Source organism: Limanda limanda, chromosome 9, assembly GCF_963576545.1.
Source record: "Limanda limanda chromosome 9, fLimLim1.1, whole genome shotgun sequence".
Taxonomy (NCBI): Eukaryota; Metazoa; Chordata; class Actinopteri; order Pleuronectiformes; family Pleuronectidae; genus Limanda; species Limanda limanda.
Genome location: NC_083644.1, coordinates 2759091 through 2771590, shown reverse-complemented (window position 1 = coordinate 2771590; position 12500 = coordinate 2759091). Strand labels below are relative to the sequence as shown.

General features: G+C 45.4%; 2 protein-coding genes and 1 long non-coding RNA gene across 3 annotated transcripts in view; 1 reads left to right on the top strand and 2 right to left on the bottom strand.

Annotated features, from left to right (window-relative positions):
- The window catches only part of LOC133011050 (NAD-dependent protein deacylase sirtuin-5, mitochondrial-like), a 231594-nt gene that overhangs the window by 188736 nt on the left and 30358 nt on the right, over nucleotides 1-12500 (top strand). The gene's annotated exons all lie outside the window — the stretch shown is intronic.
- Nucleotides 1-12500, bottom strand: part of LOC133011047 (protein NLRC3-like) — a 22959-nt gene that overhangs the window by 3195 nt on the left and 7264 nt on the right. The window contains exon 5 of the mRNA XM_061078728.1: nucleotides 1-662. This exon is cut by the window's left edge and continues 1142 nt beyond it. Within this exon, the coding sequence (XP_060934711.1) occupies nucleotides 1-662 (662 nt within the window). The remainder of the gene's footprint in view (nucleotides 663-12500) is intronic.
- Nucleotides 1591-3199, bottom strand: LOC133011053 (uncharacterized). The gene is made up of 3 exons (XR_009680715.1): nucleotides 3164-3199; nucleotides 1757-1893; nucleotides 1591-1656 (listed from the first exon to the last, which is right to left on the bottom strand). It is a non-coding gene; the product is annotated as an uncharacterized LOC133011053 (long non-coding RNA).

Here is a 12500-nt window from a genome sequence, read left to right as displayed (position 1 = left end):
GGTGATCCAGACGAGAGCCGAGGGAAGCAGATTCCCCCGGATGAGGTTTGTCAGCAGCACGTTGACTGATGACCTCTGTGTGACCTCAGACACAAGCTCCCTGTGGTTGAAGTCCAGAGAAGGTCTGCTTTCATCCAGGCCGTCAAAGATGAACAAAGGTTTACAGACAGCGAGCGTCTCTGCCGTGAGCTTCTGTAACGCTGGATGGAAAACACGGAGCAGCGTGAGGAGACTGTGCTGCTGGTTCTTCACCAGGTTCAGCTCCCTGAACGAAAGCACAATCAGCAGACGCACATCCTGGTTTTCTAAACCCTCTGCCCAGTCCAGAGTGAACTTCTGCACCGAGAAGGTTTTTCCAACGCCAGCGACGCCGTTGGTCAGGACGACTCTGATGCTGCTCTGCTGGTCAGTGGAGGCTTTGAAGATGTCGTGGCACCTGATGGGAGTGTCGTGGAGGATCTTCTTCTTGGAAGCCGTCTCAAGCTGCCTCACCTCATGTTGAGTATTAACCTCTTCACTCTGTCCCTCTGTGATGTAGAGCTCAGTGTAGATCCTGTTGAGGAGGGTTCTACTTCCTGTTGCATCAGTTCCTTCAGTCACATGTTCACATCTCCTCCTCTGACTGAGCTTATGTTCATCTGAAACCTCCTGCAGACCACGATCTGCTGAAAGACAAGAAACAATGTCAGAGACACAGAATCTGAGAATCTACTGATTGTTTTCATCAGATACAGAAAAACTACAGAAAAATAAAAGCTTTTTAACTTTGTGCTTTTCTAACGATGTTAAATGTTGATGCTGTATGAAGGAACAGAATAAAACCACATGTGCTGTTGTCAGAAGTGAAGACATCAGCAGACACATGTACAGTGCTGCTCTGACCTGCTGTCTGAGCTACAGCTCCTGTTCTGGATCTTCGTCCACACTGGGGACAGGAGGAGTCTCCTGAAGAACCAGACTGGTCCCAGTATGAGGTGATGCACTGTCTGCAGAACCAGTGTCCACAGCTGGTGGAGACTGGATCCTTCAGGACGTCCTGACACGAAGCACAGCAGGACGACTGCTCCTCCTCAGAAACATGACTCCTCTTCCTCTTCCTGTGAAGACATGTCCTGATAAGTCACATGTCACAGTCACAGGTTGTCATCACTTCTGTCAAGGAGGTTTTGTTTTCACCCAGTATGTTTGTGTGTTGGTTGGTTCGTTAGTGGGATTATAAAAAACAACAGATTACCAGTAAACTTGGTGGAAGGTTGTGGTCTGTGAACCAGATGGGGGGGGGGGGGGGGGCATATTCAGAGGACTGATGTTCACCAGTGTGTGGAATTTGGTGCAGATCCAAATTAAAATGAGGCTCTAGTGGATTTCAAAGTGGTTTCATAAGGAGCGTGTTGGTTCTTGGTGGAGGTCTGAGCTCTTTGAGTGATTCTGAGAGATTAGTCACCAACTTCAATGAAGCTGTGTCCTAATGCAGGGGCCACACTAGAGGAAACTAGATCCTCTTCAGAGCAGGTCACAGGAGAAACAGTCTCTTACTCTGTGTGTGAGGGTCCAGGTTCTTTACTGAAGCTTGGACGACCTCCCATGGACATGTTACTCTTCAGAGACAGACAGCTGGACCCTGGAGACTCTGCTCTCAGTCTGTGGTCCTGACCCCTGCAAACACAAACATATTTTTATTCAGAACACATCATTCACTGGTTCACTCTCTGAGGATTCAGTTTGGAGCTTCACATGTTTGTAGCAGGTCTCTTACTTTGTGTGTGAGGGTCCAACTTGCTCTGAAGTGGCCTCGTCCATGTTGCACCGGGCCGGCTGCGGCTCAGTTGTGGTTCAGGCCGCGCTGCAGCAGAACACAGTGAAATGATCTTTCACACCAGTTTCAATGTTTATCTGTTGAAAACGTCACAAACACAAATATTTGCAACACTTCCTGTAGCCGACCCATTTCAAAATAAAAGAACTCCAGCATTTCTGTCGACCGAATCAATTCATTTATTTTTAAATGTTCTTATTGTGAAATAGATGCATGCTCTCTCTCTCTCTCTCTGTCATTTGTAAATCCACCAATAAACCTGCATAGCCATAAACAAGCGTTGAATAACAAAGTATTTTTGCAACTTGAGCATTTCCTGATCTCCACTCAAACCAACCAACTTCACTAAAGTTAATTAATAGAAGCTTGTGAAAGTTCCTGTGACCTTCAACCCCCCGGCCACTAAGAGAAGGAAACTCAACATCTAGTATCATGTTCACATGTGTGTGTGTATGTGTGTGTAAGTATTAAAAGTAGAAGTACTCACGCAATGGGTTGTCTCTCAATGTCTAGGCTGTGCCATTTTGATAAAGAATTCAGATATAGCTACTGGTAATACTCATGCCTCTACAGATGTCACTACTAGTAATAATAATAAGCAACAACATTTGTTTATTGGAAAGGTTGGTTTACTTATTGTGCTTACCCTCTGTAATACTGTTCACACTCTATCTTACAATTCTCCACTAAAACATTCTGTAAATATCAATAAACATGGACTTCTCATCAGTAGCAGGAGTGATACACAATGTCCCTTATGATAACTCAGCAAAGCGAAACAAGTTCTAGGCACACAAAACAAGATTTCTCTTTTGTTAACAGCCTGCACAGTGCTGGTACAGAAAATAAAAAATCACTGGACACAGTCTCGTTTTGCTGCCAAATATCAGACAGAATAGTAAAGACTGAACTGAACCAAGCTCCTGCATGAGCACCTGGATCATTCTAAAGGGAATAGATGTATGGGGAGCCACACCCTGCCCACACACATCAGAGAGAGAGAGAGAGAGAGAGAGAGAGAGAGAGAGAGGCGTATGTGAAAAATCTACTTAAGTACAGTAACGAAGTATTTCTACTTGGTTACTTTCCACCACTGGTACTCACACCTCAGCCAGTGACTGGTTGGTGACCACTGCTGTAACGTATGATTGTGAAAACACGTTGTGTTATTAAACACTTGATGAACAGATGAAGATAAAAAGTGAAACTGTGAGTTAACTCTGTTAATAAGTCCTTTGAAGTTTCTTTGTTCCAGACCTGCTGTTCACATCTGTCTCTGGGATCCAGTGAAAAACACTGACTGTAAAATAATATGAGTGAATAATATAAATGTAGCTGAACACTCACCAGCCTCAGACTTCACGTCTCCTCCGTCTGCTGCTTTTTGTTAGAACGAGTCTGAACACTTTCACTTTCACTTCCGCTCTGCAGTTACAGGAAATCACATGACTCTGGGTGTGTGTGTGTGTGTGCATGTGTGTGTGCGTGTGTGTGTGTGCTTGTGCTGTTTGTTTAATTGTGACGAGCTGCTGGTCGTTGCCTTACACACATCTGTTGTCGCTCTCCGCGGTACCAGTGCTTTTATTCTGATTTATTTGGAGAAAGATGATGACATCAGAGTAAATAAGAAACGAGTCTATTTGAAAATGCAAAAAAATATTGTGTATTTACATAATGGAATATGTTAATCATAGTTATTGATCTATTTGTATGTAAAAAGGTTTTAATATAGGAAAGAGAGATGGTGAAGAGTTGAACATGGAGCAGACTCTCTGGATGTGTGACCACATGAGGGTGAAGGAGCTGAACGGACGTGTGACACTTTGCCAACAAGAATAAACTTTCAGGATCATGTTTCTTTACAAACAGCAACATCCAACCGGGGGGGGACCTGGTGGCTGATGGACACGAGAGACACAAAGGACAAATGAAAGTCCCCTTCCTGTCCAGCATGTGCGTTCACCTTGACCCACAGGTGAGGCGTCACGCTGGTCTCCTCAGGTTCACACCTTGTCTCTACTCTAACAAGAAGAAACCAACCTGTGGTCATTTCATGTTAAACAACCCTTGTTTCTATCATTTGAAATAAATTCAAATGAATGTATTCCTGTCGGGGAAAAGGGAACCTGATGCTGCGTCTGTTTTTATTCTGCTGGATTCCTCTGAAGTGAATCTGTGTCACCTGGAGCAGAACAATCCAGAACCAGCACTTTGAAGATGTTGTTCCAGACCTGTGAGGTGGTCGGCCCTTGTCGAGCCCGGTCCCTTCTGGACCAAACAGCGTGTTCGTTGATTCGAGGTTCAAGTGGGAAAGGTTAATAATTTAGACAAGATCCGAGTTCAAAAGTTTCACAGTAATACGTTTATTATATAAGAACAATACTTACAGAGAGTCTCTGGAGTTCTCCTGGACACGTCACCAGGTCACTGGATCATGTCGAGAAGAAGCCCCCACTTTCCCAAGTCCACAGTATTTGTAAGAGACACAGCGTGCAACACAGAGGCGGGTCTTTTCTTGAGCGCACTCAGCAATTGGCCAGATGTGAACTGTCTCTCAAAATGCAGTTTTTTGCAAGCACATCATTGTGAGAGAAGGTTTACTCCACCAGGTGTCTCTATCAAGAAGGGAGTTTTTTTTACAGTGGAGAGACCAAGCAGATTAGACCTTAGAGGAGGATTTCATGTTTTTCCCATAATAATTCATGAAATGGTTCATTGTTTTAGTCCGGGCACGTCCTCTCTCCTTCCTGAGAATCCGTGCTTTCATTATCTCAAATCTCAAGATGAATTTCCTTCTCAGGCTTTCCCCAAGTTGCACTTTGCAGTCAGTTTGACACTCAGATGGTTGCGCTCTGTGTTTGACCCTGTATTTGAATCCAGAAATGATATCACTCCTGGATAAAAGAAACAGTTGTAATATTGTTAATTCTATAGTTTACACAGTTAATATTGATTCACAGGATATAATGTAGGTAAAATATCGTAAAATATATTCATAAGATAGAAAACAAAACATAGATATCTCAACACCCTCTTCAGATGGTTTCTCCCACATTAGCAACAGTGGAAGCAGATTAAACAGTTTATACATGTTCAGAGGAGACAGGGGAAAAGTTAATGGTGATAATGCCAAACTAAATACAATGAGAGAGAGAGAAAGAGAGAGAGAGAGAGAGAGAGAGAGAGAGAGAGAGAGAGAGAGAGAGAGAAATGGATTCAATCAGGAAGTGAGACTACTCAGATATGATGTCAAAGTAAGATTAGTGAGTAAGAAAGCAAAGTCAGATTCAGATTTTATTCATATCAGTGAAAATAGCAGACTCAACGAACAAGCACTCGGCACCACTCGAAGTGTCTGGATCACCAAGGACGAGATGTTTCCACCTGTTTGTTTGAAGAGGAAAGAAACGCTGAGTCATGATTCCAGTGCAGTCGGTGGAAGGATGTTTATTGAGCATTAAAGCAGAGACAAGTAGAAACAGAACTTTTCTCTCTGAGATGTTTTTCTTCTCGTTACATCTGGTTTGTCACAGAGGAAATGATCCATGTGTTTGACTCATAGACTGAATATAAAGGCTTTGACTGGGATGTGCTGCTGTTATACTGCAGCGCCACCTGTGGGTCAAAAGTAGAAAAGCCACCACCGCTCTGCACCTGATGCAGAAATGAAAACGTCCCATTTTTATTCCAGAGTTTTGATCTTTTGTGTCAAAGATAAAACTCTGATTTTAAACTGTAAGTGATTTCATTGCGTTGGAACTTAATCAATTTGTGACGTGAATCCAGGAACTGTGATGTTTTCAGATGTTTGTTGGTTTTGTGATGTTAGAATCCGGTTTGTGTGTTTTTCTTGGTGATGAAGTGATCATTGTGTGTAGCAGTCAAACTGTTTGTCAACATGTGACTGTTGATCCAGAGACACATGACCCCACGATGATGTGTTGGTCATTATGTGAGTGTTGTAACCTGAACAGGTCCGCGAACACACACAAACACACACTACCCAGCTTCCCCCTGCAAACAGGACTGCTCCCCCTGGAGGACACATGCTGCTGTCATGTGACACTGTTCAATAAATAAAAGAAAACAGCGGAATGATCCTTTTATAACTTTGTGTTCATTCTCTGAGCTGATTGGCTGCAGCTACTGTCAATCAGTGTACATAAGAGCTCCACCCCCTCCAGGTCATACATGTTCTATTAGAGAAGCAGGTGTGTACGTGTGAGAGAGAGAGAGAGAGAGAGAGAGATTTTGATTTTTTAAGTCACTTTTATTTACTCAGTGAAGTTCCAACAAAACAAAATACTACAACATATCAAGCATTTTTTGAACAAAAATTACCACATCATAATAAAACAATATTCAATCAACACAAAAAAAATACCAGCTGATCTTCTTACAGAAACTCATAAATATTACATCATTTTCCCCGTCATGGTGCTCGGTGTTACGAGAGACAGTTTCTCGAGTCTCTCCTCCTGGGCCAGTTGGGCTCGGGTTTTCGACAGTAGTTTCCTCAGGCGGTACACCTCCTGATCTGAAAAGGTCGGTTGGCCGATACCTTCAGATTTTCCCATGAGGCCTTTTGCTACTTCCATGAACTGTCTTGGATCTAGGAAGAAATCGTATACATTAACCATTCTCATGCCCTTAGTATCATGTAAAAACTGCTGGATTCCTTTGAAAGAGCAAGGATACCCATCTCCACCCGTCGCGTTCATTATTTCCGTCATCTTGGCCTCAACCTGAGAGTCAGAAAGCGGTATATATACCTTCGACATTTTTTTTCCTTGATCATTAGTAGTCTCGTTTTCTAGGTTCTTCCTCTTGGCCGACAGCTTTTGCAATTCTTCCTCCATCAGGAAATCTTCTTCCTCAGAGAGTTCTCCTTCTGCTCCTCTAGTGTCTGTGTGAGTACCTGCAGTGTCACTCTGTGGCTCCCTCGGGACAGGGGCCTCAGCACCCCCCCCGGCAGGCGGGGGGGCCGGTGCAGGAGCAGCGGAAACACCAGCCGAGGCAGAAGGGGGGGCCGGTGCAGAAGCAGCGGACCCATCACCGTCCAAGGCAGGAGGGGGGGCCGGTGCAGAAGCAGCGGAACCATCACCGTCCAAGGCAGGAGGGGGGGCCGGTGCAGAGGCAGCTGACTGGCTCTCACCGGCTCTATCCGGGCACACACGGATCACGTGCCCCTCCTTCCCACATCCAAAACATTTCATGTTTCCCGAGGTAACAAGCACTTTGTAAATGAATTCATCTATTTTAAAACTAAAAACCAGGTTTAATTCTTCATTGCTCTTCTTCAGAACCGTAAACACACTTCTCCTAAACGACAGTACATGTTTTAGCTGTGGGGATTTGCAATAAATGGGAATCAATTTGATGGGGGAAATTACTTGGCCGTGTCTTGCCAGTTCTCTCTCCAGTAAATCATTGGTCAGGAACGGGGGAACATTAGATATTAGGATTTTCTTTACCGGGTTAGCCAGGGACATCACAGGTGTGAACGAGCCCTTGATTACTACTCCCCTTTCCATTAGCAGGTTAGCTTTCGCTACACTGTCCACAAACACCACCACCGCACTATTCATCCGTGAGGCAGACTTTACACACTCACACCCCACCACCTCACCCACAGCCAGACTGACCTCCTCCACGGAGCAGGCCACAGCTGGACACAGTTTAATGCCATGTCGGCGCGTTAGCTTGAGGAGGGCGGAGCCTCCACCTGCAGCAGCCATGCTGCACCAACACACCGGCAAACACCAACTAAACTGTTCCTCCTGATTCCCACACTCACACACAAACAAAAAACACCTCTACTATAAACAAAGAGGGAAAAATATCATAGAAACAAGATAGATAAATCACAGTTTTCCAACAAACTTTTCCAGCTCACTCACCACACTCACTCCCAACATGCACTCCGAGAGAGAGAGAGAGAGAGAGAGAGAGAGAGAGAGAGAGAGAGAGAGAGAGAGAGAGAGAGAGAGAGAGAGAGAGAGAGAGAGAGAGAGGTGTGAAGAAGAAGAGTTAAAGGATGGGACAAGAAAGAACCCATTAAATCTTGGCACAGATCTGTTGTTAATGTTATCCCACTGTATCAGAGCAGTATGTTATTATCACGTTGTCTATAATGCTGGAAACCTTTTTAAATGCACGTGCAGATAATATCTTACAACAGGATTTGTTCTGCAGCAGTAATGACTTTTTGTCTCCTACATCAAGCACGTGTCATTTGATTTACCAGATTGTGTCAGTGTGAAGAGAACTTCAGGACCTGTACACATGATCTGGTGTTTGCTCTTTTCTATAGAAAGTTGTGTTTGCTGCATTTCATTTACCGTAATCATTCAGTAAACGTTGTTCAGAATATCACATCAACACAGGGAACCAAGGTTTTGTTAAAGAGTTTGATTTATAGGAACTGACTGTCATCATGCTGCTATTACATTAAATTACATTGTACTGTGTTTGAGATTGTGTTGAATTTCATTTAAAACAATAATGTACAGACTGATGCTGATCGTATACTGTAAATATAATAAAATACAGTACTATAGTGTGTTTTAGTACGTGGACAGCACTAAACTGTTAATTAAGGTTACAGTAAGAAAGCAGTAAATCCCTGTGAACCTGCTGCCAGCAGTTTACTGTGAGAATGAGAAAACACAGCAGCGCACTGTAATTCAGTGGATTGTGTTATTAAGGTCACACAGTGTAAAGTCGATGACAGTGTGAGTCCATGTTGTTCACAGTGTGAACATGAATTAATAAAGCTATGCACACGCTTTAGATCCTCTCGTGTCAGAGGCCAGAAGCAGGTGTAGTCAGGTGAGCTGCAGAGAGAGGAATGTTTCCAAACTGGTTTTCTATAGAAAGATCATTCCTTCCTTCTTATCTTGCACAGGACCTGATCTGCTCCACTGAGACACTGTGTGTGTGTGTGTGTGAGTGTGTGTGTGTGTGTGTGTGTGTGTGTGTGTGTGTGTGAGTGTGTGAGAGAGAGGGAGCGAGAGAGAGAACATAACAAAGACAGGGGGGGGGGGCAAGAAAAGAAGAAAAAGATGAAAACACGTTGATCGTCAGTTATAATCTTTATTGATCCTCTGAGTGGACGACAACGTTCAACACATACTACACATCTTCATCCTCTTCGTCACAGTGAACTGTCGGGTCAGCTCAGGTCAAAGGTCAAACACGTCTTTAAACAGCAGCTCGCGCTCAACACAGGAACTAGATTCATAAAAAAAAAAAACCACTAGGGAACATCCAATCAGATCAGTCCATCAACACACCATTAACAAATGAGCTGAACCAGACTGACACTGCCCCCTGGTGTGTGGCTGCAGTATAGGTCATACACCTCCTCCTCCATGTGAGCAGATGGGACATGGACATAAACAAATAATCAAAGAAGACGTTAAATATGTTTGTCAAAGATGTTTCTGTCAGGATGCTCTCTGTGCTGCACCTGGATCCTGGAGTCCATGTGGAGAAGAGCCGCTGCCTGGCCGTCTCCCTGATGGAGTCTGTGTGATGGGTCCAGGTCGTCACTGGTGACTAAGTGTTTCTCACCGTCAACCCGATGAGCAGAAGTTGTTCTCCATCACATATGATGATAGGGCTCGCTTTGTCAGAGTGCACAATGCAACATAAAGAAGAATCAATAACAACAAGATAGAAAAAAGAGCAGAGCTGTGGGAGAGCTGGAGACACGGCAGCCTTCCTTCTTTGGAACTTTAAGATCATAAACAAACATCTACACAGAATGTGGTTCTACACACATGGAGACAGACTGAGGGACAAAGGTGGAGAATAATTGAGACAAACTTAAACACACTGTATGTGACTCTTTATAGAGGGATTATATATTCTGCTTGTGTTGTGTCATTTCAATAAACACATTCTTCATGTGAATAAACACAATCGGGGCAGGAAGGTTGCTGGTTTGAATCCGGTTCAGATGGGTCTTCCTGTGTGGAGTCTGCATGTTCTCCCCGTGTTTTCTCCAGGTGCTCCGCCTTCATCTCACAAACACATGCAGATTAGGGGTTGTGTAGATTGGAGACTACACACAAGCTGCTGCTGCTTCAGCCTCTGGATCCTCAGGACACAGCTCAGCCTCCGTCCTCACACACTGTCCTCTTCACACTCTGCTCCACTAAGATCACCACCTGTTGAGAGAAGAAGACATCAGTTTCACAGAGACTCACTTCATCAGCTGTGAGTCAGTGATGCAGCTCATCCAGTAGAAAGAGCAGCAGGGACTTCAGTCCTGTTCGGAGGTGGAGCAGCTTCCTCTCTGCTTCATGTTCACGTGTTGGAATGAACACGCTAAGAGCTCAGTGTGTGTCCTCTGCATGTCAAAGTGCAGAGTGGACACCTGAGAGGTGGATTTACTGTTGTTACAGGTGAAGACATGTTTCACTGTGTGTTGATGAACATCTGCTTCTGACAAACTGGGACCAGATGAGACAGATGGACCTCAGCAGAGGTTCTGCTCTGTATAAAGAGCTCCTGGTTACCATGGTGATGAGGAGAGGCTTCAGTCCCACTGATCTCAGAGCTGTGACAAAGATCCACATGATCAGTTCTTCACTGATGAAGTGAGAGGACAAACTGTCTCAGATCAGATGAAGACGACACCGTCTCTGTCCCTCGTGTGAGGCTGTCAGCTGAGGTCCAGCTTGTGTAAGTTACAGCGCCCCCTGGTGGCATCTGGTAAAAATATATTACGTGACCACGACATAATAACGTGTGAACGAGATAAATAACTCGAGGCCACGAGATCTGAATCTGTTGTTTACTAACAAGACGAGTGGAAGACAAGAAGACACACACTGTCTCACTGTCTCTGAGGACAGACACTGACTCTGAGAACACACACTGTCTCACTGACTCTGAGGACACACACTGTCTCTGAGGACACACACTGTCTCACTGTCTCTGAGGGGACACACTGTCTCTGAGGACACACACTGTCTCACTGTCTCTGAGGACACACACTGTCTCTGAGGACACACACTGTCTCACTGTCTCTGAGGACACACACTGTCTCACTGTCTCTGAGGACACACACTGTCTCTGAGGACACACACTGTCTCACTGTCTCTGAGGACACACACTGTCTCACTGTCTCTGAGGACACACACTGTCTCACTGTCTCTGAGGACACACACTGTCGCACTGTCTCTGAGGACACACACTGTCTCACTGTCTCTGAGGACACACACTGTCTCTGAGTACACACACTGTCTCACTGTCTCTGAGGACACACACTGTCTCTGAGGACACACACTGTCTCATTGTCTCTGAGGACACACACTGTCTCACTGTCTCTGAGGACACTCACTGTCTCTGAGGACACACACTGTCTCACTGTCTCTGAGGACACACACTGTCTCACTGTCTCTGAGGACACACACTGTCTCTGAGGACACACACTGTCTCACTGTCTCTGAGGACACTCACTGTCTCTGAGGACACACACTGTCTCACTGTCTCTGAGGACACACACTGTCTCACTGTCTCTGAGGACACACACTGTCTCACTGTCTCTGAGGACACTCACTGTCTCTGAGGACACACACTGTCTCACTGTCTCTGAGGACACACACTGTCTCACTGTCTCTGAGGACACACACTGTCTCACTGTCTCTGAGGACACTCGCTGTCTCTGAGGACACACACTGTCTCACTGTCTCTGAGGACACACACTGTCTCACTGTCTCTGAGGACACACACTGTCTCACTGTCTCTGAGGACACTCACTGTCTCTGAGGACACACACTGTCTCACTGTCTCTGAGGACACACACTGTCTCACTGTCTCTGAGGACACACACTGTCTCACTGTCTCTGAGGACACTCGCTGTCTCTGAGGACACACACTGTCTCACTGTCTCTGAGGACACACACTGTCTCACTGTCTCTGAGGACACACACTGTCTCACTGTCTCTGAGGACACACACTGACTCTGAGGACAGACACTGTCTCACTGTCTCTGAGGACACACACTGTCTCACTGTCTCTGAGGACACACACTGTCTCACTGTCTCTGAGGACACACACTGTCTCTGAGGACACACACTGTCTCACTGTCTCTGAGGACACACACTGTCTCACTGTCTCTGAGGACACACACTGTCTCACTGTCTCTGAGGACACACACTGTCGCACTGTCTCTGAGGACACACACTGTCTCACTGTCTCTGAGGACACACACTGTCTCTGAGGACACACACTGTCTCACTGTCTCTGAGGACACACACTGTCTCTGAGGACACACACTGTCTCACTGTCTTTGAGGACACACACTGTCTCACTGTCTCTGAGGACACTCACTGTCTCTGAGGACACACACTGTCTGACTGTCTCTGAGGACACACACTGACTCTGAGGACAGACACTGTCTCACTGTCTCTGAGGACACACACTGTCTCACTGTCTCTGAGGACACACACTGTCTCACTGTCTCTGAGGACACACACTGTCTCTGAGGACACACACTGACTCTGAGGACAGACACTGTCTCACTGTCTCTGAGGACACACACTGTCTCACTGTCTCTGAGGACACACACTGTCTCACTGTCTCTGAGGACACACACTGTCTCTGAAGACACACACTGTCTCACTGTCTCTGAGGACACACACTGACTCTGAGGACACACACTGTCTCACTG